This window comes from Ixodes scapularis, unplaced genomic scaffold (genome assembly GCF_016920785.2).
Source record: "Ixodes scapularis isolate PalLabHiFi unplaced genomic scaffold, ASM1692078v2 PGA_scaffold8__174_contigs__length_109621045, whole genome shotgun sequence".
Taxonomy (NCBI): Eukaryota; Metazoa; Arthropoda; class Arachnida; order Ixodida; family Ixodidae; genus Ixodes; species Ixodes scapularis.
Window position 1 is genome coordinate 290,767 of NW_024609883.1, and position 25,846 is coordinate 316,612.

The window sequence follows — 25,846 nt, forward strand, 5'->3', positions numbered from 1 at the left end:
GGAGAGAGCACGGCCCCTGACGGGAGACGTACGGCGCGGTTTTATTCGCTCACCGTGTCCACGATCTCGGCTATTGCCTCGGTGAAAGCGAATTATTGGAGAGAGCACGGCTCCTGACGGGAGACGTACGGCGCGGTTTTATTCGTTCACCGTGTCCACGATCTCGGCTATTGCCTCGGTGAAAGCCAATTATTGGAGAGAGCACGGCCCCTGACGGGAGACGTACGGCGCGGTTTTTTTCGTTCACCGTGTCCACGATCTCGGCTATTGCCTCGGTGAAAGCGAATTATTGGAGAGAGCACGGCCCCTGACGGGAGACGTACGGCGCGGTTTTATTCGTTCACCGTGTCCACGATCTCGGCTATTGCCTCGGTGAAAGCCAATTATTGGAGAGAGCACGGCCCCTGACGGGAGACGTACGGCGCGGTTTTATTCGTTCACCGTGTCCACGATCTCGGCTATTGCCTCGGTGAAAGCGAATTATTGGAGAGAGCACGGCTCCTGACGGGAGACGTACGGCGCGGTTTTATTCGTTCACCGTGTCCACGATCTCGGCTATTGCCTCGGTGAAAGCGAATTATTGGAGAGAGCACGGCCCCTGACGGGAGACGTACGGCGCGGTTTTATTCGTTCACCGTGTCCACGATCTCGGCTATTGCCTCGGTGAAAGCGAATTATTGGAGAGAGCACGGCCCCTGACGGGAGACGTACGGCGCGGTTTTATTCGTTCACCGTGTCCACGATCTCGGCTATTGCCTCGGTGAAAGCGATATTCGTTCACCGTGTCCACGATCTCGTCTATTGCCTCGGTGAAAGCCAATTATTGGAGAGAGCACGGCCCCTGACGGGAGACGTACGGCGCGGTTTTATTCGTTCACCGTGTCCACGATCTCGGCTATTGCCTCGGTGAAAGCCAATTATTGGAGAGAGCACGGCCCCTGACGGGAGACGTACGGCGCGGTTTTATTCGTTCACCGTGTCCACGATCTCGGCCATTGCCGCGGTGAAAGCGAATTATTGGAGAGAGCACGGCCCCTGACGGGAGACGTACGGCGCGGTTTTATTCGTTCACCGTGTCCACGATCTCGGCTATTGCCTCGGTGAAAGCGAATTATTGTAGAGAGCACGGCTCCTGACGGGAGACGTACGGCGCGGTTTTATTCGTTCACCGTGTCCACGATCTCGGCTATTGCCTCGGTGAAAGCCAATTATTGGAGAGAGTACGGCCCCTGACGGGAGACGTACGGCGCGGTTTTATTCGTTCACCGTGTCCACGATCTCGGCTATTGCCTCGGTGAAAGCCAATTATTGGAGAGAGCACGGCCCCTGACGGGAGACGTACGGCGCGGTTTTATTCGTTCACCGTGTCCACGATCTCGGCTATTGCCTCGGTGAAAGCCAATTATTGGAGATAGCACGGCCCCTGACGGGAGACGTACGGCGCGGTTTTATTCGTTCACCGTGTCCACGATCTCGGCTTTTGCCGCGGTGAAAGCGAATTATTGGAGAGAGCACGGCCCCTGACGGGAGACGTACGGCGCGGTTTTATTCGTTCACCGTGTCCACGATCTCGGCTTTTGCCTCGGTGAAAGCCAATTATTGGAGAGAGCACGGCCCCTGACGGGAGACGTACGGCGCGGTTTTATTCGTTCACCGTGTCCACGATCTCGGCTATTGCCTCGGTGAAAGCGAATTATTGGAGAGAGCACGGCCCCTGACGGGAGACGTACGGCGCGGTTTTATTCGTTCACCGTGTCCACGATCTCGGCTATTGCCTCGGTGAAAGCCAATTATTGGAGAGAGCACGGCCCCTGACGGGAGACGTTCGGCGCGGTTTTATTCGTTCACCGTGTCCACGATCTCGGCTATTGCCTCGGTGAAAGCCAATTATTGGAGAGAGCACGGCCCCTGACGGGAGACGTACGGCGCGGTTTTATTCGTTCACCGTGTCCACGATCTCGGCTATTGCCTCGGTGAAAGCCAATTATTGGAGAGAGCACGGCCCCTGACGGGAGACGTACGGCGCGGTTTTATTCGTTCACCGTGTCCACGATCTCGGCTATTGCCTCGGTGAAACCGAATTATTGGAGAGAGCACGGCCCCTGACGGGAGACGTACGGCGCGGTTTTATTCGTTCACCGTGTCCACGATCTCGGCTATTGCCGCAGTGAAAGCCAATTATTGGAGAGAGCACGGCCCCTGACGGGAGACGTACGGCGCGGTTTTATTCGTTCACCGTGTCCACGATCTCGGCTATTGCCTCGGTGAAAGCCAATTATTGGAGAGAGCACGGCCCCTGACGGGAGACGTACGGCGCGGTTTTATTCGTTCACCGTGTCCACGATCTCGGCTTTTGCCTCGGTGAAAGCGAATTATTGGAGAGAGCACGGCTCCTGACGGGAGACGTACGGCGCGGTTTTATTCGTTCACCGTGTCCACGATCTCGGCTATTGCCTCGGTGAAAGCGAATTATTGGAAAGAGCACGGCCCCTGACGGGAGACGTACGGCGCGGTTTTATTCGTTCACCGTGTCCACGATCTCGGCTATTGCCGCAGTGAAAGCCAATTATTGGAGAGAGCACGGCCCCTGACGGGAGACGTACGGCGCGGTTTTATTCGTTCACCGTGTCCACGATCTCGGCTATTGCCTCGGTGAAAGCCTATTATTGGAGAGAGCACGGCCCCTGACGGGAGACGTACGGCGCGGTTTTATTCGTTCACCGTGTCCACGATCTCGGCTATTGCCTCGGTGAAAGCGAATTATTGGAGAGAGCACGGCCCCTGACGGGAGACGTACGGCGCGGTTTGATTCGTTCACCGTGTCCACGATCTCGGCTATTGCCTCGGTGAAAGCGAATTATTGGAGAGAGCACGGCTCCTGACGGGAGACGTACGGCGCGGTTTTATTCGTTCACCGTGTCCACGATCTCGGCTATTGCCTCGGTGAAAGCCAATTATTGGAGAGAGCACGGCCCCTGACGGGAGACGTACGGCGCGGTTTTATTCGTTCACCGTGTCCACGATCTCGGCTATTGCCTCGGTGAAAGCCAATTATTGGAGAGAGCACGGCCCCTGACGGGAGACGTACGGCGCGGTTTTATTCGTTCACCGTGTCCACGATCTCGGCTATTGCCTCGGTGAAAGCCAGTTATTGGAGAGAGCACGGCCCCTGACGGGAGACGTACGGCGCGGTTTTATTCGTTCACCGTGTCCACGATCTCGGCTATTGCCGCGGTGAAAGCGAATTATTGGAGAGAGCACGGCCCCTGACGGGAGACGTACGGCGCGGTTTTATTCGTTCACCGTGTCCACGATCTCGGCTATTGCCTCGGTGAAAGCCAATTATTGGAGAGAGCACGGCCCCTGACGGGAGACGTACGGCGCGGTTTTATTCGTTCACCCTGTCCACGATCTCGGCTATTGCCTCGGTGAAAGCCAATTATTGGAGAGAGCACGGCCCCTGACGGGAGACGTACGGCGCGGTTTTATTCGTTCACCGTGTCCACGATCTCGGCTATTGCCTCGGTGAAAGCGAATTATTGGAGAGAGCACGGCCCCTGACGGGAGACGTACGGCGCGGTTTTATTCGTTCACCGTGTCCACGATCTCGGCTATTGCCTCGGTGAAAGCCAATTATTGGAGAGAGCACGGCCCCTGACGGGAGACGTTCGGCGCGGTTTTATTCGTTCACCGTGTCCACGATCTCGGCTATTGCCTCGGTGAAAGCCAATTATTGGAGAGAGCACGGCCCCTGACGGGAGACGTACGGCGCGGTTTTATTCGTTCACCGTGTCCACGATCTCGGCTATTGCCGCAGTGAAAGCCAATTATTGGAGAGAGCACGGCCCCTGACGGGAGACGTACGGCGCGGTTTTATTCGTTCACCGTGTCCACGATCTCGGCTATTGCCGCAGTGAAAGCCAATTATTGGAGAGAGCACGGCCCCTGACGGGAGACGTACGGCGCGGTTTTATTCGTTCACCGTGTCCACGATCTCGGCTATTGCCTCGGTGAAAGCCAATTATTGGAGAGAGCACGGCCCCTGACGGGAGACGTACGGCGCGGTTTTATTCGTTCACCGTGTCCACGATCTCGGCTATTGCCGCAGTGAAAGCCAATTATTGGAGAGAGCACGGCCCCTGACGGGAGACGTACGGCGCGGTTTTATTCGTTCACCGTGTCCACGATCTCGGCTATTGCCTCGGTGAAAGCGAATTATTGGAGAGAGCACGGCCCCTGACGGGAGACGTACGGCGCGGTTCTATTCGTTCACCGTGTCCACGATCTCGGCTATTGCCTCGGTGAAAGCCAATTATTGGAGAGAGCACGGCCCCTGACGGGAGACGTACGGCGCGGTTTTATTCGTTCACCGTGTCCACGATCTCGGCTATTGCCGCGGTGAAAGCCAATTATTGGAGAGAGCACGGCCCCTGACGGGAGACGTACGGCGCGGTTTTATTCGTTCACCGTGTCCACGATCTCGGCTATTGCCTCGGTGAAAGCCAATTATTGGAGAGAGCACGGCCCCTGACGGGAGACGTACGGCGCGGTTTTATTCGTTCACCGTGTCCACGATCTCGGCTATTGCCTCGGTGAAAGCCAATTATTGGAGAGAGCACGGCCCCTGACGGGAGACGTACGGCGCGGTTTTATTCGTTCACCGTGTCCACGATCTCGGCTATTGCCTCGGTGAAAGCCAATTATTGGAGAGAGCACGGCCCCTGACGGGAGACGTACGGCGCGGTTTTATTCGTTCACCGTGTCCACGATCTCGGCTATTGCCTCGGTCAAAGCCAATTATTGGAGAGAGCACGGCCCCTGACGGGAGACGTACGGCGCGGTTTTATTCGTTCACCGTGTCCACGATCTCGGCTATTGCCTCGGTGAAAGCCAATTATTGGAGAGAGCACGGCCCTCACGGGAGACGTACGGCGCGGTTTTATTCGTTCACCGTGTCCACGATCTCGGCTATTGCCTCGGTGAAAGCGAATTATTGGAGAGAGCACGGCCCCTGACGGGAGACGTACGGCGCGGTTTTATTCGTTCACCGTGTCCACGATCTCGGCTACTGCCTCGGTGAAAGCCAATTATTGGAGAGAGCACGGCCCCTGACGGGAGACGTACGGCGCGGTTTTAATCGTTCACCGTGTCCACGATCTCGGCAATTGCCTCGGTGAAAGCCAATTATTGGAGAGAGCACGGCCCCTGATGGGAGACGTACGGCGCGGTTTTATTCGTTCACCGTGTCCACGATCTCGGCTATTGCCGCGGTGAAAGCGAATTATTGGAGAGAGCACGGCCCCTGACGGGAGACGTACGGCGCGGTTTTATTCGTTCACCGTGTCCACGATCTCGGCTATTGCCTCGGTGAAAGCCAATTATTGGAGAGAGCACGGCCCCTGACGGGAGACGTACGGCGCGGTTTTATTCGTTCACCGTGTCCACGATCTCGGCTATTGCCTCGGTGAAAGCGAATTATTGGAGAGAGCACGGCCCCTGACGGGAGACGTACGGCGCGGTTTTATTCGTTCACCGTGTCCACGATCTCGGCTATTGCCTCGGTGAAAGCGAATTATTGGAGAGAGCACGGCCCCTGACGGGAGACGTACGGCGCGGTTTTATTCGTTCACCGTGTCCACGATCTCGGCTATTGCCTCGGTGAAAGCCAATTATTGGAGATAGCACGGCCCCTGACGGGAGACGTTCGGCGCGGTTTTATTCGTTCACCGTGTCCACGATCTCGGCTATTGCCTCGGTGAAAGCCAATTATTGGAGAGAGCACGGCCCCTGACGGGAGACGTACGGCGCGGTTTTATTCGTTCACCGTGTCCACGATCTCGGCTATTGCCGCAGTGAAAGCCAATTATTGGAGAGAGCACGGCCCCTGACGGGAGACGTTCGGCGCGGTTTTTTTCGTTCACCGTGTCCACGATCTCGGCTATTGCCTCGGTGAAAGCCAATTATTGGAGAGAGCACGGCCCCTGACGGGAGACGTTCGGCGCGGTTTTATTCGTTCACCGTGTCCACGATCTCGGCTATTGCCTCGGTGAAAGCCAATTATTGGAGAGAGCACGGCCCCTGACGGGAGACGTTCGGCGCGGTTTTATTCGTTCACCGTGTCCACGATCTCGGCTATTGCCTCGGTGAAAGCCAATTATTGGAGAGAGCACGGCCCCTGACGGGAGACGTTCGGCGCGGTTTTATTCGTTCACCGTGTCCACGATCTCGGCTATTGCCTCGGTGAAAGCCAAATATTGGAGAGAGCACGGCCCCTGACGGGAGACGTTCGGCGCGGTTTTATTCGTTCACCGTGTCCACGATCTCGGCAATTGCCTCGGTGAAAGCCAATTATTGGAGAGAGCACGGCCCCTGACGGGAGACGTTCGGCGCGGTTTTATTCGTTCACCGTGTCCACGATCTCGGCTATTGCCTCGGTGAAAGCCAATTATTGGAGAGAGCACGGCCCCTGACTGGAGACGTTCGGCGCGGTTTTATTCGTTCACCGTGTCCACGATCTCGGCTATTGCCTCGGTGAAAGCCGATTATTGGAGAGAGCACGGCCCCTGACGGGAGACGTTCGGCGCGGTTTTATTCGTTCACCGTGTCCACGATCTCGGCTATTGCCTCGGTGAAAGCGAATTATTGGAGAGAGCACGGCCCCTGACGAGAGACGTTCGGCGCGGTTTTATTCGTTCACCGTGTCCACGATCTCGGCTATTGCCTCGGTGAAAGCGAATTATTGGAGAGAGCACGGCCCCTGACGAGAGACGTTCGGCGCGGTTTTATTCGTTCACCGCGTCCACGATCTCGGCTATTGCCTCGGTGAAAGCCAATTATTGGAGAAAGCACGGCCCCTGACGGGAGACGTTCGGCGCGGTTTTATTCGTTCACCGTGTCCACGATCTCGGCTATTGCCTCGGTGAAAGCCAATTATTGGAGAGAGCACGGCCCCTGACGAGAGACGTTCGGCGCGGTTTTATTCGTTCACCGTGTCCACGATCTCGGCTATTGCCTCGGTGAAAGCCAATTATTGGAGAGAGCACGGCCCCTGACGGGAGACGTTCGGCGCGGTTTTATTCGTTCACCGCGTCCACGATCTCGGCTATTGCCTCGGTGAAAGCGAATTATTGGAGAGAGCACGGCCCCTGACGAGAGACGTTCGGCGCGGTTTTATTCGTTCACCGTGTCCACGATCTCGGCTATTGCCTCGGTGAAAGCGAATTATTGGAGAGAGCACGGCCCCTGACGAGAGACGTTAACTGTAAACTGTAAAAAGATGGCAATAAGCAAAATAAGCAACTAAATATATGTATATATTTATACAGAACCATGGATACTCATATTCATTTGCACATTTGCAATGTTCAGTATTAGTTTAATAATCATAATCGGGATTGAAGAAAATCATTGAGTTAATGTCTTCGAATAAAGAGTATTTTCTGTGGGAAATTAGAGTTTTAAATTTAAAATTTAGAACGAATTTAGAAAAAATGTTTCCAGAAAGCCATATCTCGGGCCCGGTGACCGGAATATCCGGACCGCCGGGCCCAAGAACACGGCCCTCGCTACCTGTGTTTGTGCTGTGTGTTTACTGAACTGATTTTTGATTGAAAGTTTCAGGATTGGAAAATGAGGTTATAGTCCGATTTAGAGAAATGGTTTTAACGGTGCTAGTAATAGAGTTCGAAATCTTCGAAAGAATGGCTGTTTTTATGGTGCGACCTGAGAGAATGAAGATGAACCATGAATGGCAGATGCACGGGTGTGGTAGCTTGAAAGTTGATTAAGGTGAATTATTTAGATGGTGTTATGAAGACTTACATAGAGAATAGGTAACATTAAGCAGAGGAAAGTTCTAAAATGTGTCTATTATAGTGTTTTATTGACATTTGACAATTTAATAAAACGCTTGCCTTAATTATTAGCATATAAGCTGTTAATATATCATTTATTTACATTTGTAATATTATAGCGTATAGGAAATTACATGTATTTACATTTATACATATATACAGTATGTTTGATAAGCTTCTTTTTCTTTGAAGACTTTCCAAAAAATAAATATATGTTCTGTTGTAGTTCGCAATTGTGTTAAGAGGAAACGACTAGGAAATCGACTTATTTATTATTATTATTTTTTTCTTACAAAGACCTAGAGATGTTTTCATATGAACGTATTTGCTACCTATTGCCTACGTATTCGTTTTTTTTTAAGACTACATAATGATGTAATACCTTAATAGGTTTTTAGGAAATGCCAATGCACATGCTCAAGTTATTATTAAATAACCCTTTTACTACCTTACGCAAATATTTCATGTTTTATCTTCCGTTTTTTTTTTGACTACATCACTAATTTTTATCCATTTACACTTAATCATTTATTATTATTTTTTAAACATTATGATGTCAACGTTTTGTCCATCCTCTCTTTCCCTCACAAGTTCCCCTCACTTGTTTTTTTTTTCATTCTATCTTTTAGGAAAACCTAAATCACGTTGTTTTTCATAGTTATTTTCAGACATTTGGTTATAAATAGGTCTCATCACATGTACCACCTGTAAGTTTTACATTGCTCTTTCTAGAGTGATTATTCCTATTTTTGATATCACTTTTTATATATTTCAATATATTTTATTTCATGTCTGCAATAATGTTCGACCAGCAACTACTTTGTTTGGAGATGATTTTTATTGGAATGGAACCGGACTGTTTGTTACAGTCTGAGGGTTGGTTACGAAGAACCTTTCCTTTAGGCAGCTGAAGCTAACCTGTGTATAAGGTGCTTGGTAAAGACGGGAGTAATGGTAAGGTTGTTTGTGCGAGTCCGCAAGACTGGGTCCGCTAGACTGGGCGGTTTTTGGTCTGGGATGGCGACACCAAATAACCCCCTACCATCCCAGTTTGGGAAGGTACGCCACCAACCATGCTTCGCCATCCACTATCTAATTATCCCTATCATGCTGCCTATGGTTGTAATGGGTTCCTTTGTTCTTGAGTTCAACAAGAGTTCATCTCATCTTGAATGAAAATCATCATACGTTCTAATATTTGAAGTGCCTTGGTATTGGACAACATTGCAGATTTTGTAGATTCATTGAAGTCATTATATTGAAGTTGTTGAAGTTGATTTCTAAAGAACAATGTCCATGAACAGGTAGTGAAATAGTGAGCGAAATTTATTGCGTCCAGGCCGCAAAAGCATTTGTTATTATTTGCTATTTTAAAGCGAAAAAGATAGAATGGAAATTGTCCATGCCCAGTTAGAATTTGTGTAAGAAAGTGAGACGGTGGAAACGTGATGGGTATTTTATATACAGATGACATCCATGTAAAAAGCTCTTTTCCTTGCCCCTTTACCTGCCATTCCTGTTCCCATTGTTGTTTAGCTTCATTAAATAGTTGTTTTTTTATATATTGTTTGGAGAATGAACATGAAATATATTTGCCTTGATAATATGCGAGTTTAGCATATTTATCAGCTAATTCGTTTCTCACATTTCCAGCGTGTGCCTTAACATATACAAGTTGAATTTTATGTATTATTTTTAATTCCTGAATAAGATGTTTGATACTATGTATGTTTTTTGTTTTCGTTTCTATGTTTGCAATATTTTGAAGAAGGGATAGACTATCAGTGTATATAGTTATGATTAAGGGATGTGGTTTGTTATTCTTTATATATATTAATGCTTGCTCAAAGGCTATTCTTTCCGCATCATATATAGTCGCATATGGTGGCAGTCTAAATTGTTCAATTTTTTCTATTTCTTCTTATTCTGACATTACTACATAAGCGGCACCAACTTTTCCTGGTTTTAAAGAGCCATCTGTATATATGTGCAAATTACTAGGGACACTGATATTTAATGCATAATCAAATTTGTGTTTCAATGCTGGATGTTGAGACCAGGAGTCATATTTATAATCAGAATTATGTCTGTTAAATGTTTCATTATTACATTGGATTTCCTTATGTGCTTGGAATAATGTGAATTGCTTTGTTTCCTTTTCTAAAGTAATATGCAATGGTAGGACGTTACTAAGTATTGGAAGACTTATATTACTAGTGGTACGATATGCCCGAGTAATATTTAATAGAGGAATACGCTGTATGGATGTTATTTTTCGGATTAAATGAGAATTATTTGTAGTTTTCCACCATGCACAAGCTCCATATACACAATACCTTTCTATACATCCAAGGTAGATGTCCCTCTGCTGCTGCTGGTTTATTCCCCAATGTATTTTTGAAAATGTTGATAAGTTTACTGTATGTTTTATAACTTTTTCCCTAAGATATTCGGCATGAGGTAGGAAAGTAAGGTTACCATCGAAAATTACTCCTAATATTCTCATTGTTGGAAGTATTTTTAGACTGATATTATTAATTCGTATAGTTGGAGGACGTGTTTGGGTGATTCTTCGACCTACAGCGAATAACAAGTAGTTGCATTTAGAGTAATTGAGAGTAAGTCGATGTTCAGTAGACCAATCAGCTATAGTTTTTAAGCAAGTATTAGCAGTGTCTTCTAGCGCTCGTCTGGTTGAACCAGAGACTATTAATATGGTATCATCGGCGTAGGCTTGTATGTGTACTGTAAGTGGGAAAGTTTTATTTAAGAGTTTTGATATTAAAATGTTCCATAAAAGTGGACTGAGCGGAGAGCCCTGAGGACATCCCATCTCTACCGGGCAAGTAACCACGCCAACTGGAGATACATATGTGTTTGTTCTATTTTGAAGGAAAGATAATAATAGCTGATATAAATTTGTAGGACATTTGTGTTCGCGTAGGTATTCAAAGATGATTGGGTGCCAGACAGAATCAAAAGCTCCCTGGAAGTCTAAAGATATCAGTACTGAGTGTTTATCATTAGCTCTATTTTCTTCGAGTGTGTGTCTTATCTGATGTAAAGCATTTGCAGTAGATTTTTCATGCGTGAATCCATATTGTTTGGGATGGAATAGATTATTCTGATATAAAAAGAAGTATAGTCTAGAATTCAATAAACGCTCAAGGACTTTACCAAAAATAGAATTTAGGCATATAGGTCTGTAAGAACGGGGATTTTCAAGAGGTTTGTTAGGTTTATTGAGAAGTATTAATTTAGCCTCTTTCCACTGTTGGGGAAAATAACTATATTTTAAAGCACTATTAAATATGTTTAAGACAAAGTTTGGATGTGAAGAGAAGATACATTTAAGTAAGTTAGAAGTTATATTATCTAAACCTGGGGCGCTTCTTGGTTTTAATTTTGTTATTATGCCCGTTACCTCATTTAGGGTGAAAAAATGATCATGTAAATGACCAATGTTCCTATTAATAGATATTCGTAATTCCTTTTGTACAGGTGTATCATTTTCTATGTTATCTTTTTGAAAGAGGCATTTCATTATCTCCGTTAATGACTGTATAACATTTGACGTTAAGGTTCCGTCTTCTTTTAATATGGGAGGTATGATAAGAGGTTTTCTCATTTTTTCAAATGCTATTTTGTATGGCAGTCCAAAAATATTTTGTTTAGTGTTATCTGTACAGAAGTTTTGCCAGGAATTTTCTTTAGCATTCGTTATATCTATTTTGTACTCTTGTAAAAATTCGTAGTAGGGTCGTTTAAATATTTGTTTTAATTCTGGATTTTTAGATCTTTGGTAACGGCGTCTAAGTGCTCGTACTTTTTTTCTTGTAATATCGAGTTCTGGAGTCCACCAGGGATGAGCTTTGTGTTTTTGTTTGACGTTTCGAATACATTTCTTACGATAGGCACTAAGTTTATCGTAAAATATATTTAAAATTATTTGTAATTGAAATGAAGAAGTAATTTGAGTGATCGATATCTGTTTGAACCATCGGTCTTCATGAATCATTTTAATTAAATTTAATTCTCCCTTTTTGGTTAGTCTTTTAATTGGTGCTTGCGTTGTATGAAACAGAGAAAAATATATATACCTATGGTCACTCAGTGATTCGGTTGTAAGGACTTTCCAGAAAACAACCTCTGATAATATATTCAGTGAAGTTAATGTCACGTCAATCCAACTTTTACCATTTGCTGTCTCGAAGGTAGGAATAGAATCACTATTGTTTAATGTTGCCAGGTTATTAGTCAACATAAATTCGATTAGTTCTGTTCCGCGTTCATCAGTTATTTCATTACCCCATAATCTACCTTTGGCGTTAAGATCTCCTCCTAAAATTATGTTGTTACATGTAATTGTTTCCAACTCCTTTTTCAAAGCTAACAAATAGTCAATAAGATTACTCGATGGGGAGCAATATGTTGAGACAAGTTTGATTTTAGTGTTTTTAGTTTCTATAATTATGATAATTCTATCTCTTTCAACTTTAATCGGAAATGGCACGATTTCAGTGTTTCTAATTATAATAGCACATAGTGGACGCGTTTTTGCAGCGAAAATGGTGTCATTAATTGAACATCCCGTTAGATTATTGTTGGTTGTATAGTATGGTTCTTGTACTAGGAGAATGTCTGGTTGAAGATCTGAGACAACCTTGGAAAGGTTATCAGAAGCTGCTTTGGAGTGAGCTAAATTTATTTGTAAAATTTTTAGATTTGATGCCATTTCAAATTAAAGCAGGTTTTTCCCTTTTTTTTTTCAGTATGCAGTACGCATTCGGCGTTTTTCTGTTTGTTGTTTGTAGAGCGGGCAAATTGTCTCGTAAAATGTATGATTCACCGCAAGAGATGTTCCTTGCTTTTCGTTTGATTTAGTGCATGCCGCACATTTTTTCTCTCGTGTGCATCTGCCTTCATGCATAGAGCCGCATCGGCCACACACTGTCCAATCTGCCTGGCAGAAGCGTCGCGTGTGACCGTACTGGCAGCACTTGGAGCACCTCACAACATGGAAGAACTCGGAGATGGGACACCGAGTCCAACCAAGTGTGAGGAAGGTTTTTTGTTTTACAATTTTGTAGATTACAGGATCTACTGCCAGAATGAAGGTCTGCGTCCCGCTGAACCGGTCAGGAAAGACAGACCTGATGGTGAGCTGTTCCTCGGTTACTTCCAGGCCATTCTGCTCCTTTAGCTTCAGAAACGCAGTTTCACGGGTGACCGAAGGGTCGACCCCCGTGACGCGAAACTGAGGCCTGAAGCGCACCGGTAACTTTGGTGTTAGTATGTCCTTCACCGTCTCATCTCCCTCGATGGCTGATTTAAGCCTATAGAGGCCTTCCCTGTTCGACGACTGGACGCTGACGCCATTTGATGAAATGTTTCGTACCGATACATCCTGTATGTTTAAAGGAGCGATGCAACGATATCCAGTTGGAATGTTTTTCGCTTTACACGAGCTTACTGGCACTAGTGGGACTCAAGGATACTCGCACGCAACGCCACTGGCCAAGAAACTCCTTTGTTGCGGTGTGATTTCGAGGAGAAAAGCGACCATTTTCATTCAATCTCTCCTTTGCAAATTTTGATGACGTAACGTGGGTATCGCAGTACACCCATATGACGATATTTGAATGCTGTTCATTGATTGGACCCGAGCATTGCGTAGGCACTCGATTTGGGCTCGTGATAATTACTAGCTCGAGAAGCATTCGGGTAGTGGCCCGTGTCCAATCGCTGCAACGACGACAATAGCCGAGCCATAACAATATCTGGAATTCAGCGCGTGCCCTGTGCTTTGCCAACCCCAGCGCGTGGCTATGATCTACATTGGCGGCATATAATCGGCTCCAGATCACGTGGCCGCTTGTTCTGGCTGCGAGTTGAGGGGGTGAACGCTGCTCGTTTTTCTTCATTTTTTTTCTGGGACTTCTATTGCATGGGGTGAAAAACGAACGCGTGTTTCATAGGTCATTAATGTCAGGGATCCGTTCTAAGTGGTATTTGCGCAATGTACAAAAATTGTTGCATCGCCCCTTTAAAGTGACGGGGCTGAATCGTGTGGTCAAGGTCGCCCGGGTGTTTACATCTGGTTTCCCATAGACCAAAAGAGTCTCTCGGTGTTCCTGGACGGGCACTGAATGCGTGCTCGCATCAGCCACCGTCGCGGGAAGGGGACCAGAAGTGCCGGCGAGAGCGCCTGGGCCCGCGAGAACCGAGGAGTATGTCGCCCGCACTCCCGGCCCCCCCCTCCCGGAGGTCCCGCAGCTGGTCCACCTTCCCCTGAAGGTGGGCCACCTCCATGGAAACGAGCGTCAATGCGTCGCCGATTCCATTCACGCTCTTACTCAGGTCCGTCCAGGATTCGTGTGAGAGGCTCTTAGCGTGGCGCTTCATCAGAGTGATCATGGAGTCTTTGAGCACCGCGTATTGCTTCAGCGCGGACGCCACGACTGGGTTTACACCAGGCGCAGCGTCCGTAGATAGGGACATTTTGTAAGTGAGAGTGAAAAGAAATAAAAACAATTGTTCTCTCTACCTGCACCACCAATCGGTATAACAGGTTTAATCCAATAAAAGTAAATGAATAGGACCATAAAGCGGTCAAAGATATTTTTGGTGAAAAAGCCAATCAAAAAGAATAACAGGGGAGACAGCGAAACCCTCGATAGGGAACGGGCAAAGAAATAGTCAGCGGGCATTTATTTTCTCTATCAAAAATGTATGTTTTGATTTTGACTTTATCTTCTCTTTTTTTTTTTTCTTCGGGGGTTCTCCGGGTTGCCTGTCTCCTGAACGGGAAGTTGACGACGAGGAAGCGAGGTATGTATATTTATCTGTAATCAGGATACATGGAAAATGGAAATTAGACGTTATAAATATTTACATAAACTTTATGTTTATAAATTTAGATAGAAGGTTAAAGCAGTAAATATAATATATATTTACATAGAATTACATTATGTACATTATTTACATAGATCTTAACTTTTTTTTTTTTCCCTTTTTGGTTGTAACAATTACGGGAATTTCTGGTCTTCTTTCATTGCAGGTTCCTGTTTCCTTGCTCTCTCCTCTCCAGTCCTGCCCTTCTCTATTCTCTTCCTTCCTTGGTACACTGCACCTTGTCTGTTCTGTTTGAAATTTTAATAGGTATATAGTAAAAATATTATAGATAAACCCAGCCAAAGGGCCGGGATGTTTCTGTTGTAGTGTTTCGTGATCTGATTTTTGATTACTTATGAGGTTAAGAAATTCAGATTAAGATATTTTCCTGAGGTACAACTCGATGGGTGTTGGAGGGAGGAAAGTATTTTTAGTTCAAGAATTACAAGTATGCCGGTGTGCAAGATATTATTTAGAGGTTCGATCATAATGGTGTGCCTTTCGAAGTGAGTTAAGAAGAGCGATTTAAATGGTGTGTATATTTTTATAGTTTATGTCAATGTCAAATGCTACTTTTCCTAGGACAGGTAAACAAATAATTAGATTATCTGATTATCTGTCTAATAGAGAATAGATGTTGTGAGTAGATTAAAAGAGAATTGACTGTATTAATAGATTTGTTTAATATTTTTCTTCTTTCTTTACACTATGCATGCATGAGGGTTTATTGCTACGAGTGAGTGAGAAAATGTTTTATTTTCAGGTGGGGTACCTGTTGCCCTTGAAACTCGTCATTGGCTACAGGGGGAGGGGAAGGAGGGATTGGGTTTAAATGTAAATATCAAGTCCGGCGGACTTGATGAACTCTATCAGCGAGTCCAAAATTGCTTTTCTGTGCTCGGGGGTGCCGTCTGGAAGAACCCATTCCTTTAGGCAGGATGGTCTTTCTTGTGGCGGTAGAGCATTCAAAGCTAGTTTCCGCTTGATGTCACTTTTGGGACAATCCCAGATGATGTGTTTGATGTCTGCCAATATTTGACAGTGATCGCACATGTCAGTTTCGGAATCTTCCCCGTTGTTGCTTTTCCGGAATTTATACTTCAAAGCCGGTGTCATGGCGGTTCCTGTACGCAACCTTCGTAGGCATACACGCTCCCACCGACTGTAAGATGTCGATGGAAGGGGGTGTTCGTCTGGCCTGCGTAGATCGGCGAGTCTTTGTCTTCTTTCTAGCCGTTCTTGTGCTTTGATTTCCGACGGGTCGACGTCGTCTTCGATGTCTTCATCTACGACGGGGTGCACTGAGCCTTGGCCGGGTGGGACTGCCTGTAGCTGCTCCCGTGCGGCTGCATGTGCCTCGTCGTTTCCGTGGATACCTTGATGTCCGGGGATCCATCGTATCTTGATGGTACGGCCTTCAGCTCGAAGCTGTTGGGCCGTAGCCTTAATGCTTTTAACCGTTTTGCTGCGGCTATCATGTTTTTTCAATTCTCGTACGGCTTCTTTAGAGTCCGTAAAGACATAAATGTTGCTTTTACGTTTTTCTTGTTCTGCACTTTCGACCGCCGTCTTGATGGCTTGAAGTTCAGCCTCCTTGACGCTGGTGGTAATGCCCAGGGAGGCGGCGACTCTTCTCTGGTCGTTTGCGCAATAATGAGCCATAGCTGTGCATTTGTCCTCCTTGGCTGCGTCCGTGTAAATAATGACGTTAGTGTCATCTTCAAGAAGTGATTGTACCTCGGTGTCGTGTTTCCTGGCAGCGCTATTTCTTCTTTTAACTTGTGTTTTTCCTTGATTTTGCGGGGTCGGTCTTGTATCAATAACTATCTCGTCTTCCCATGGTGGAGGAGGTTTCGTAAAAACTTGGTAGACCTCGTTGTTGTAACCAAGAGCTCTCAGGATCTTTCTTCCTGGTTCAGTTTTTTCAAGCCTCAAGTTTTGACTGATTTTGTTTTCTTGTGCTATTTCTTCAATCGTGTTGAGTCCTCCGATCTCGTAAAGCGCTTCCACCTTGGTGCACCTGGGAAGCCCAGTGATTACTCTCAAGGCTTCCCTGTTAAGTGCTTCAAGTCCGTTCTTTTGTGCTCTGGTTAGACTGAGGTAGTTCACTCCGTAAGTTGCCTTTGGTACAAGGAAAGCCTTAACCATGGTCCTGAGGATGTCTTCTTTAGCTCCCCACGCTTTGCCGGTGGTGTGTTTGATCATATTGAGTGCCTGCTTCCACTGACTTTTGATTTGCTGGTACCAGCTTCCCGCCTTTCCGTTTTCGTCAATCACGATACCGAGTATCTTAATTGAGGTTTGAGATTTAATTTGCTGGCCATTGATGAGGAGCTTGATCTTGTCTCCAACTTTTTCATCTCGCCCTCTGGCGTTGGATATGGCGACGTAATTTGTTTTTTCGGTTGAGAGTTGTAACCCCGTCTGTTTGGAGAAGTCTTGAATTGTGTCCAGGGCTTTTTGAAGCGTGGTGACTTGCGTGGACGTGCTGCAGTTCTTTGTCCAAATAGTAATATCGTCTGCGTAAATGGTAAATCCCAAGAAAGGAATTTTTTCTAGGGAAAGAGCAAGATCTGCCATCACCATATTAAAAAGTGTTGGCGAGATTACGGCTCCTTGTGGGACACCGATCTTGTTATCCGTCATCGGTCCTCTGGTTGGTCCTATAGCCGTTTGGTATTTTCTTTTGTCCAGAAAAGAGTGAATGAATTTCAGGAGTCTCCCTTTGATTCCTCTTTTGACTGCACCACGTATGACCGCGTCGTGGGGCACAGAATCAAAAGCTTTCTTTATGTCGATCGTGACGATCAGCCGTGGATTGTAGGAGGGTCGTTTGGAGGTGATGTCCTTGTGAATAAGGGCCAAACTATCCTGCGTTGACAAACCTGGTCTGAAGCCGGTTTGTCTGGCGCAGTAAGCCTGGCTCTCAATTTCGAGGAGCCACGTGATTCTCGCGAGGACCATCCTCTCCATGGTCTTGCACAAATTGGAAGTGAGTGAGATTGGTCTTAGGTTCTGGATTGAGTCGGTGAGCTTGCCTGGCTTGGGAATTGGAATAACCGTTGACAGTTTCCATTCTTCGGGCAGCTGTCCTGTCTCCCATATTTCGTTAAACCAGGCCAGCAGTTCCGTCTTCTTTTCCTCTGGCAGGTTCTTGAGAGACGTGATGGTGATCTTATCCGGTCCGGGTGCGGTGTTCCTTGCTGATTCCAGAGCCATTATAAGTTCCCCCATGTTAAATGGGGCGTCTGCTGGTGACCCATGGTCGAGCTCGGGAACCCTCTTTTTGTAGCGTTGCTGCAGCTGTTGTGTTGTTGGTTGCGGGAAGAAGTGTTCCCCTGCCATTACTGCAAGATCTTCTTCCGTGATGCCGAGCTTGATAGCGAGATTTTGTCCCGTACAATTGTTCTTTTTCTTACCGGACATGCCTTTGTATGTCCGCCACATTCTTCTAATGCCGGTTTTTTCATTGAATGAATGGCAGTGCCGTCTCCAGATTTGCTGCTTCAGCTCCTTCGTATAACGTTTGGCTCTAGCCGTTGCGATGTTTAGTTGTATTTTGTAGCGGATGTTATACTTTGCTTTTCTATATCGCTGTTGAGCTTGAAGTCTGCTTGCCCAAAGGTTCAGCAAATGCATGTCTGGGTTGGGAGTGTCTTCTTTGACTTGGTAGGTCCTTGTCGCCGCTTTGACTGCCAGTTGGATCTGATGAGCGAGGGGGAGTGAGGAAGGGACCTTTTTGATGGCATCGCGAAACGTGTCCCATCGAATGAAGGGTGCGTCTCGTCTCCGTGTACCGTTGGTAGGGAGCTCGATCCTGATCGGCAGATGATCACTACCCATTGCGTCTGGCAATGTTTTCCAGGAGAGTTTGATTTTCTTGCTTGCCCAAGTGAGGTCAGGCGTCGTGTCTACTTCTTTGGCATGAAGGCCAATCCTCGTTGGTATGCAGGGTTCGTTGACTAGTACTAATCCGACCTCCTTCATTTTGCCCTTTAGTGTCTTGCCTCGAGCTGATGTGCGGGTATAGCCCCAGTCTTCGTGCTGAGCGTTAAAATCTCCGCTGATTATGAGAAGTTCTTTATTGGGTCTGAGGTGCGTGAGCCAGCTCATATCATCTCCGTCTTTAACGTTAGGTCGGATGTAGGTTGAAGCAATTATGAGAGGCTTCCCTTCGTGTTTTATCTGCACAGCAACTACCTCTCTTGCTTCATTGCACAGATGTGCTGATTCTATACGCGCGTGTGGAACTTGTTCCTGAACTAGAATGGCCACCTGCCCGATGATCGCTGTCACTGCATCTTTGCCATTCCCGTGGTTAATCGTTCTCGTTATGGAGGGTTCTGTGTACGTTTTGTATCCATTAAGTTTGACGTTTTCGTGGTTGGTTTCCTGAAGGAGAAGTACCGCTGGTCTTCTCTTGCCCATTCTTTCGAGTTGAAGTTTGAGCTCCGCACATTTGTTTGCAAAACCTCTACAATTCCAATGAAAAATCCAAGGGTGTACCTTTGTATCTTGGTAGTTTGAGCCGTTCGGTTTCATATTTACTGTGGTGGGTGTTTAGCAGTGAGGTATTTGTCAAATTTCTCGCCGATGTAGTTCACCTTGGTGAGGATCTCAAATGCTAGAGATTCTAGTTGTTCTATTCGGCTCGTGTTGGTCTGGACGTTTGCGAAACCTTGCTCAACCCTTCGGCTCAGTGCCTCGAACCTTGCTTCCCAATCGAGTTGCATCCTTGGTGTAATGTTTGAAAGGAGTGAGGTTGGGCTCTGATGCCCCGGCTGCCGTTGTTGCGCATTTCCGGGTGGTGCGGAGGTTGTGGAGTAGAATAACCCTGCCGGATCGGTTGCTTGTTGATTAGGCCTTATTATGTTAGCCCACGAATTGTCTGAGAGAGTCTTCATTGGTGCTGGAGATGTCTGTGTGAACATACTTTGCAAAGACTGCGAGGTCATACCTCCTCTCGTGGCAGATCTCTTACTTTGGTTATTTCTTCGCGTGTTGCTTCTCGGTGGAATTTTTCTTTTCGGGCACTCGTTGCTCGTGGCAATGTGCGGTCCCTCGCAGTTCAAGCACCTTGGTGTGGCCTGGCATTCTTCAACTTCTCCGTGTTCATGTCCGCACGATCCGCATCGTTTGACCTTTAAGGGGCATACGTCAGACTTGTGGCCGAGTTGATGACACCCGTAGCAGACCAGTGGTCTTGGCCTGTATTCTGACACCTTGTAGACCTCAAAGACGTAGCGGACATGTCGGGGCACAGTTTTGCCTTCGAAGGTAACGAGAATGGTTTTTTGCTTGATGCCCAGGGCTCGTGCTGCGACAATCTTGTGCGTGTTGCACGTAAGCTCGTTTACGAGAGTTGCTGGGTCATCGTGTGGTGAATTAAGGTATATCACCCCTCGCACTTCGTTTGAGCTTATCGCCTTGTAGGGTTGCACAGCCAGTGGGCCGTGTTCTTCGTTTGGGATTTCCGTGATCTGCAGAAACTTGGAAACGAGCGAGCTGTTCCTAGTGGTGATGGCAATGGTGTTCGCTTTTTCATGTCTGTGCAAGGTGAACTCGTCGACGTTGTTTATCCCGACCTTCTCGATGGCGGTGCGGAGTTCTTTTGTCGAGAAGTCCTCGATGTTATGTTTGCACACAGGGCGGAGAACAACCGTCTGGGTTGGTGGTTTTGGAACATTTTTGTCGAAAGACTCACGTTGGCTTGCTGCCGCCTGGTTGTGTTTTCGCTTTCGTCGCACTGTCTGCCAGCCGTCGTCGTTCTTATCGTCGGTGGTGGGGCGATGTTGTTCTTCGCGTGTTTGGTGCGAGCTGCTTTCAAGAGTAGGAAAGTCTTCTTCGTTCATGGCAGAGACTTCGTCACAAAGAGGTGTCGTTTCGGTCTGGCTTTCTTTGAAACCATTGTTTTCTTCGTCGTTGTTTAAGAGCAGTGATTGAAGTTTCTCCCGCTGCTCCATGCATTTCCTCAGGAATGCTTGGTTAGCCATGCAGGTGTTGACCCAATCCTTGTTGGTACTGCACGTCAGGAAGTATCCTGCGTCCATGACGATGTTCCGTTGTAAAACGGCGGTCGAGGACGCCTGGCTTCCAATGCTTCCTTGAATCGCTTGGGCAAGAGCAGCGGTAGGCTTAGCCGCTCCGCTTCCAGTATGCATCTTCTGACCCTTGAAAACGCCTCCAAGGGTCGCTTGGCGTGTCGGCTGGTTAGGTGACTCGTCCTTGTCGGTCGTCGGTATCCATGGCGGCTGCGATGAGGTGCCAGGAACCTTTCGTATCGGTGCAATGATCGAACCTTGGAAAGAAGCTCACGAGCAAACGTCTGGTCTCCTCGAGAGCTGAGGCCAGAGTACCTTGCTACGAGCATTTCCATTTACTCGTTTTCCTCTTCGTCTTGTTTCTTAAGTTAGGATTGTCTTCGTCCCTTTCTCAGGTTTCTGTGTTCATTTTGTAAGTATGTGTAAGTTTCATTTTCAATTGGGTAGTCTTCGTGTGATCAATAAATCACTTCGAGTCAAAGATGTTTGAGTCCTTTGTCCATTTTCTTTCCGACACCACTTACATATGGAATCGGTGGTTCAAGAATGTGGTATACGATGTCAACCGACATTGCAGAACTGAAATTTTCTCCACTCCGTAGTAGATGGTGGAATCTAATGGTGAGGCCCGGGCGTCTGAAACTGGTCCAGAGCCCCCTATCATTAATACGGGTCCTCCCAATGTTTAAGAGAAAGAAGAAGCTAATGGTGAGGCCCGGGCGTCTGAAACTAGTCCAGAGCCCCCTGGGGTGAGTATGGGTCCTCCCAATATTTTAAGAAAAGGTAAAAGCTAAATGAGAGGCCCGGGCGGCTGGAACTAGTCCAGAGCCCCCTATCCCAAGAAATGGGTCCTCTCAGTAGTGAGTTTGTAAGAAAAGCAACATCTGTAGGAGAGGCCCGGGCGGCTGGAACTAGTCCAGAGCCCCCTATCCGAATAAATGGGTCCTCTCCAAGGTGGGTATTTGAAAGCATTTTCGATAAGTTATGGAAGCCCAGAGCTTAAGACAAGTCCTAAGCTCCCCTGATCTTTAGTGGGTCTTCCTCTTTCTTCAGACGTTGTAAAGTAAGGCTGTCTAATCTGTTATGTCATTGTCATTTTGTATTTAGTTGTTGTAAGTTGTTTAAAATGTGGCGTTTTCATTTTGTTGTTTTGAGTTGGGTTTTTCATTGTTGTTGTTTACTAATGTGTTGTGAAAATATGTTTAACATTCCCAGTCTCCTTCTTTTTCTTCTTATTATTTTCTATTCTTGTTCTTCCCCTTTTCTTCTCTTCTTCCTTCTTTTCTTATCTCGTTACTCGTAATAAACAATCATGCCACATTGCCTTGTTGTTAAATCATTGGTAACATCGAGTCTCCAATTATTATTACGGTTTTTTTTTTTTTAGGGAATTAATGATGTAATATATTGTACAAGGTTAGTCAAAGATTTAACTTTTGTTATTGAATTTAACATAGCTAAGCGTTTATTTGTTATTAGGTTTTGAGTGTTTAATTCTTTTCTGTATCGCTGTGTTAATTGACATTCTTTCAGATAATGATCTATATTTAAACAAGATTCTCCACAAGGGCATATCGTGTGGTCTTGAATATTAAATCGATGGAAATAAAAAGGGAATCTTCCGTGTGCAGTTAGGAGTTGAGTTAAATGATACGAAGGAGGGAAGCAAGAAGGGATATTAGTTATGGACGGAATCCATTTTATTAATTCTGAGGTTTGCCCCCTTTCTTGCCAAATTTGGTCCCATTTTTTTCTAGCCAATTTTATAATGTTATGTTTTACATTTTGTTTTGATCTGGGAAGAGGATGAAAAACACCATATCTACGTGCCGAATTAGCAAACTGGTCAGCTAATTCATTACCTATGACCCCAGAGTGACTCTTCACGTGGTAGAAGGAAATAGCACGTTTTTCTATACTTTTTTGAATTAAGCTCTTAATGTTGTTAATTAATGAGTTTCGGTTTGTAGCATTTGCTAATGCTTGTAATACTGATAAACTATCTGTTATGACTACTAAATGGTAATGTTCGTTAATTGTAAGAGAGTATTCTAGTCCTTTAAAGATTGCTATAGCTTCCGCATCAAAGATAGTATTATGAGAGGCCAAATTATATTTACCTACCTTTAATATTCCTCCATTCTGTTTTAAGATGACATAAGCTGCTCCTACTTGATCTAAATAGACTGAGCCGTCTGTATAGAGTGACAACGTATTGTTCAATGAAGATAAGAGTTCTTTGTTATATTTTTGGAAGTTAATTTGAAATTTAAGTGCTGGGTGGGTTAGCCAAGGATCTATAGGATAAGATACATCTTTTGGTTCAATTGTAACATTTTCAAATTTAGAAATATGATGTAGTTGGAATAATCGGAACATAAAATTTTCTATATCTAATATTATCTCTATTGGTATGCAATTACATAACACCGGAAGACTAATATTGGAAACTGTACAGAATGCTTTCGCTATTTTTAGTAAAGGAATTCGTTGAATTGAAATTAAAGTTCTTAACAGATGGGAATTCTTTGTGGGTGTCCACCATGCCGGCGCTCCATATACGATATATCTTTCTATACTGCGGATATAAATATCTTTTAATTGTTGTGAAGAAAGTCCCCAATTGGTTGAGAATATACGAGATATATTAGATAGGGATAGGGACAGTGGGAATCTCGTTAATCCATTCATGCGCGTCACTAATTAGATGACGAGGCATTTGGCTTTTTTTTTTTTTATCTTTTACTCCCTCATCGTCGGGCAGACTGAAGGGCACTGTGGCTTGAACCCATTGGGGAACGAACCGGCCGTCCAGCCCCCAGTTCGGGAGAGTTAACCCCCCGACTAGGGACCCAAACGGAACCCAACCCGACCCCAGATGAAAAGGAAAAGGGGGTTAGGGGGACCGAGTTACGCCCTCTCCAGGTAAGCGTGAGCACCCCCCACACCCGACAAAAGGAAGAAAAACGTATTATAACTCTCATTCAAGGGAGAGCGACCTTCAAAACCCCCACTGAGTTAGAAAGTGGGGGGGTTAGTTGCGGAGGCACTATTAGGGCGCCAAACGCGCCATCACCCGTGGGTACGCCACAGTCGTCATCTGCTGATGAACACGAAAACACACCAGGCCCCCCTGGAGACACTTCACTGTTAGGACTTTAAAATCTTCGCGTCCGAGACCCAGGTCCGCTAGAACCTGGGCACTCTCGGACGCCCACACACCTCTGTAGGAAAGGGTGACACTGGATACAAGGGGATCCGTTTTACGGCTCCCCCGCACCTGCTCCAGGACCTCCGGCACGGAGTATTTCGCAACCTTCCGACGGTGCGCATCACCCAGACTAATGCGAAGGCCGACGACCTGGACGTCCAAAATAACCTGCGTGTCCTTGTTGGACACCACGAGGTCTGGGAAACGGTTACCCTCCGACGTTCGTACGGTGGGCTCAACCCGGACATCCCACCTCCTTTTCCGCAGGCGAGTCGCAAGCTCCTCTACAATGTTGTCATGCCTTTTTATACGTTTGAAGTCAGAGCGGTGGCACCGCTGAAGGATGTGTCCCAGGCTCTCCGGCTCGTTGCAGCCAGCACGACATCTCTTGCTGCCACCCTGACCGCGCTTCGTGCGTGTCCGGTTTGGCATGGCGTTCACACGCAACTTGACACAATCTATAAACTCCCGGCCAGGCAAGAGGTGAGTTCCCTCGGCCACCCATCTTTGTGAGCCGGGCACATTGCCGCACTCAGCGAGTGCACGTCCCTCGCAGCTGCGGTGGAGCTTCCCCGCCCAGAACCGGCAACGTGCTTCACTGGACCGCAGTTGCGCACCTTCGTACGTGCACAGACGATCTGCGTGCCGTAGGGCCTCCTTTATGAGGCGGCAACGCAGGGTCTGAGCACAGGACGGGTGGCTGCTGTGCGCCAAACGCTCGTACCTGTGCATCTGCAGTCCTGGCACGGCGGTTCTGAGGCAGGGGACTCCCAACCCGCCGGCCGGAGTTTCTGCATGAATGTAGCCGAGCGGCACATCATGCGGCAGTGCTAGCCAACGCCGTACCGAGGCACGCACGAGGCGGTCCAACTTGACAAGCAGCTTGGCCGTAAAAGGGCCGAGGACAAGACGATGATAAAGACGAGGCATCAGGTAGGTCCTCAGGACCACCAGACGCTGCTGAGGCTTCAGAGGTGCCCGAGACACCCTACCCAACAGCAGCGCAAGCTCCCGCTCCAACGGCATGGGCGCCCTGCCTGCGGCGGAAAACGAGATGCCCAGGTAGCGCCACACCGTCGCTGTATCGTTGGCGGGAAGCTGCTCGTTGTTGACATGGAAGATGGTGGTTGTGACAACCTTAACTTTCTTTTCTTTCCCAGACGGCTGGAGGGCAAGTGTGAAAGATTTGGCAGCGTTAATCTCCAAACCTCGTGGGCCCAAGAAGGCCGCGAGGTCATCCAGTCTTTCCTGGAGTCCCCGCGGAGTCGACGCCATTACGACCAGGTCGTCGGCAAAAGCCATGGCGTCGACTTTAAATTCCCCACTAGTGAACCCTATGTCAGGGTCGAGGTCGCTGAGCCACTCGTCCAGCACGAGGTTAAACAGTACAGGTGAAAGAGGATCTCCCTGTCTCACCCCAGTAGCGGGCCTCACCAAGAGCGTTTTCCCTCCATACCCGAGCACCGTCTCCGAGGTTCCATACAGACTCTGTAGGTACTCCAAAAACGGTGCCGAGAGACCGGCACGGGCTGCCCCCCGTAGGATGGCCTCCGTGGAAACCCGATCGAACGCCTTGGTGAGGTCCACACTGGCAAGGAACAGGGGTTTCCTCGAGGTCTTAGCCTCATCTAATGCGGTAGCCAGAATGGCTACATTTTCTGCACAGCCGTCGACAGGAATGAAAGCCCTCTGCCGGTGATCAAGGTCTACCGCGGCGAGGAGCCGTCGAGACATTACTTTATTGAACAATCGGAGTAGCACTGGGGCTACTGTTATCGGACGGAAATCCCTTGGATCCCGTGCACCCTCCTTTTTCGGTATGAAAACCGTTCTACCCCCCCTAAGAC

General features: G+C 47.1%; 1 protein-coding gene across 1 annotated transcript in view; it reads right to left on the bottom strand.

The window, feature by feature from the left end:
• The window catches only part of LOC121045775 (zinc finger protein 471-like), a 34,001-nt gene extending 19,647 nt beyond the window's left edge, over nucleotides 1-14,354 (bottom strand). Inside the window, exon 1 of the mRNA XM_042286799.1 lies at nucleotides 14,210-14,354. Within this exon, the coding sequence (XP_042142733.1) occupies nucleotides 14,210-14,354 (145 nt within the window). The remainder of the gene's footprint in view (nucleotides 1-14,209) is intronic.
• Nucleotides 14,355-25,846: the final 11,492 nt, after the last annotated feature.